This window comes from Osmia lignaria, chromosome 6 (assembly GCF_051020975.1).
Source record: "Osmia lignaria lignaria isolate PbOS001 chromosome 6, iyOsmLign1, whole genome shotgun sequence".
In the NCBI taxonomy this organism is placed as follows: Eukaryota; Metazoa; Arthropoda; class Insecta; order Hymenoptera; family Megachilidae; genus Osmia; species Osmia lignaria.
In genome coordinates, this window is record NC_135037.1 from 22,880 (window position 1) to 26,110 (window position 3,231).

The 3,231-nt window shown below is 54.9% G+C and overlaps 1 protein-coding gene across 3 annotated transcripts; it reads left to right on the plus strand.

Moving 5' to 3' along the window:
• The first annotated feature begins 258 nt into the window (after positions 1-258).
• LOC117611469 (uncharacterized) lies at positions 259-2,975 on the plus strand. 3 transcript variants are annotated; one of them, XM_076688681.1, is made up of 5 exons: positions 259-461; positions 532-837; positions 1,957-2,104; positions 2,242-2,513; positions 2,914-2,975. In XM_076688681.1, the coding sequence occupies exons 3-5, from the start codon at positions 2,025-2,027 to the stop codon at positions 2,937-2,939; spliced, it is 378 nt and encodes a 125-aa protein (XP_076544796.1). In that variant the 5' UTR covers positions 259-461; positions 532-837; positions 1,957-2,024; the 3' UTR covers positions 2,940-2,975. The 3 variants fall into 3 exon arrangements, 2 of the variants coding, with proteins under 2 accessions (XP_076544796.1, XP_076544797.1); XR_013062270.1 differs by having other exon boundaries at positions 1,957-2,163; positions 2,242-2,967; XM_076688682.1 differs by lacking the exon at positions 259-461 and having other exon boundaries at positions 498-837.
• The last annotated feature ends 256 nt before the right edge of the window (positions 2,976-3,231 follow it).

Here is a 3,231-nt window from a genome sequence, read left to right on the forward strand (position 1 = left end):
GCAAGGAGAAGGTGTCCGTGGTTGGCCTCCAGACGACTCCCAAGGTACTGACTCCAGTGTGGTCCTGGAACACGCAGGCTTGACTTTCTTCCGCTTCCTGTAAGCTCGGCTTATTCGATGCCCATTTACTCAGATCGAAGCCTCCCGATTGCAGGATGGAGATGACCTGTCGTCGTAATTCCAGAGCTGCTTCCTCGTCGTCGGCCCCGGCAAGGATATCATCCACATACGAATGCCGACGAATTGCAACCGCTCCCAGCGGAAAACGCTCCTCTTCGTCTGCCGCTAGTTGGACCAACACCCGCAGCGCAAGGAAGGGCGCGCAGGCTGTGCCATAGGTGACGGTCTTGAGCCTGAAGTCCTGTACAGGTTGATCGGGTCTGGAGCGCCAAAGTATCCTGGTCCAGTCCGCGTCCGCCGGATCTACTCGAATCTGCCGAAACATTTTAACAATATCCGAGGTAAATACTACTCGAAAAAGGCGCCATCGTGTTAAAATCATCCAGAGGTCTGACTGTAGTTTCGGTCCAGACAGCAGGCAGTCGTTGAGAGAGGATCCCGTGGCGGTGCGAAAGGAGGCATTGAAGACGACCCTGATTTTGCCAGTAGGGTCGTATCGCTTCGCCACAGCATGGTGCGGTAGATAGTAGGCTGGATCCTGAACCGCAGATTCCGGTACCGCCTCCATGTGACTCAAGGCCGCGTACTCGTCCATGAACTGCGAGTACTTGTCTCGCCAGGCTTCGTTGGACGCCAACTTGCGCTCACAGCTGAGCAGCAGCTTTAGCGCCGTCGATCTGCTGGGCTTCAGGGCGAGGCTTGGATCCAATTTGAAAGGTAGGTGCACCGAGTAGCGGCCTGTTTCGTCCCGATAGTGCGTCTCTCGAAAGTGCCGCTCACATTCTCGGTCCTCGGGTGATAACGGGGGCTGTTCGTTTAGCTCCTCGAGCTCCCAAAAGCGCCGAAGCAGCCTATTCGTTGAGTCGTCCGTTTGGCAATGAAGGCTGTGGACGACTGCCTTGCTGCTAGGTCCTTTGGCATCAGAGACAGGGCCCATCAGTACCCACCCAAGAGGCGTACGCCGCGCCGTTGGGGTACCCATCGGTCCAACCCTCGACTCGTCCTGTAACAAAACTCCACAAATATCAGCTCCTAGGATCAAGTCAACACGAGAGGGTACTCCATATTCAGGATCGGCGAGAATCACTCCTTGAAGGTGCGGCCAAGACTGTGGTTGCACTGCTCGAGCTGGGAGCAACGCCGTCAGTTTCCGCAGCACCAATGCACGAACCGACAAGTGAAAGCTGGGGTCTAGACGAGAGCGCAAAGAAAAGGAAACTTCGCTTTTCGCCAGTCCACTCTCATTCTCCTGTACTCCTGAGATGGCGACGCTAACCGCCCGCCGTGGCAAACGGAGTGCTTGAGCTACCCAACCCGATACCAGCGACGTGTCCGAACCGGTGTCTAGCAGGGCTCTGACCTCTAGGTGTTCCCCTGATGGTGCCTCCACCCTCACCTTGGCCGTTGCTAAGAGCGCGGCGGGTCGAGTGGTAGCTGAACAGGCGAAGGAGGCAGCTACGTTTTTTTCTTCGATGTCGGAAAAAACCGCTGGCGGTGGAGATGTTGGAGCGTCTCCTTTGGCCGTGGGTGCACTCTTCGCGGGACTCGCCATCGCATCATGGAGGAGCGTGTGGTGCTTGTTGCCGCACGCTAAGCAGACTTGGCTGGATGGGCACTTGTTCGAGTCGTGGCCAACAGTCAAGCAGTTAAAACACGCCTGTAGTTGTTGCGCTCGCTCCTTCCGGCGCCGTGGTGGGAGCGCCTTTAGCTTAGAACAATAAGCAAAGTTATGATTTCCTGCACACGAGGGGCACTTACGGGGGGCGGGACTCTTAGCCGATGCAGCTAGGACTGCGACTTTAGACCGTTTTACAGACGCCTCCTTGTTTGTTTTAGCCAGGGCACCTTTGGTTGTTGCGGGATGCAACACGGGGTCGGCCGCCTGAGCAGCATCCAGCGCTTGGATGCGATTTTCTAGGAAAAGAGAAAGCTGTCGGAACGACGGGATGTCACGACTATCAGCAAGAGAGGTTTCCCAGGCCAGGTGGGTGGTTTTGTCCAATTTTTGGCTTAAGAAATAAACAAACCACTCATCCCATTGAGGTACCGGTTTGTTTAGCGCCGTGTACGCCCTGATCGATTGTCTGAATGTATCTAACAGCCTTTTCAAATCCGCGGCAGACTGCTGTTGCGCGGGAGGGCAGGAGAGAAGAGCCCGGTGGTGCGAGAAAGACAGAAGACGCAAATTCCCGTACCGCTGCTCCAGATCCTCCCAGGCTCCTTGGTATCCAGCATCGGTGATTGGCGTATTTTGGATGACCTCCGCCGCTTCCCCGGTCAAGGCCGTCTTCAGGTACAGCAATTTCTGTACATCTGGAAGATTGGGAACGCTGTGAACGAGGCTCCGGAAAAGATCTCGGAAACTCTCCCACTGCAGGGGGTCTCCCGAGAAGGTAGGTAATTGTATCTTTGGCAATTGCGGCTTTGCCGGCGGGTCTGGAGGCGCTTGTACTCCACGCGAGGGACCCGCATTCGCGAGGTCCTCTTGGTACTGCGCCATCTGAGCCGCGACCTGAAGATAAGCTTCTTCGATGGTAGAAAAGCGGTCTTGGTCTACGTAAGCACTGTCCTCGGCTTCTTTGAATCGCAACAGTTGACGGTGACCATTTAAAAACGCATCCCAATATCGCTCAAGGAGACCTCTACGCTGTTCCAAAACTGCCCGCGTAATTTTTTCCCTACCCAATTTACAAAGGTTAGTCCAAAACCGTTGGATCCAACGTCCGAGTTCCTCCTGTTCCCGTAAAATATCCACGTATTCAGTCGAAGGCATCGTAATTCTTCCCTTTTCAGATCAGGGCGTTTCCGAAAACCGTTAGAAGCACCGACTGTTGACTCGAAGTTCAAGACGTTCCTAAGCGTTTACAAACACAGGCTCGACCTCAGGAGACAACGCCCAAGCGGGTGACGTCACGGCAGGACCGTTACGGCAAGAGAAATGATTTAAATAAAGAATGGGACTTATCTTTCTCCTTTTGACTCCCTTTTCCGAGGCCTGGTTGATTTGTTCGTGGAGTCCGGTCTTGAGGCGGCGAGTCAATCCTCCCGCGTTGGAGTCCAGCCGCAATTTCCCAGGAATCGTCACTGGCACCACTCACTCGCGACGTGGAA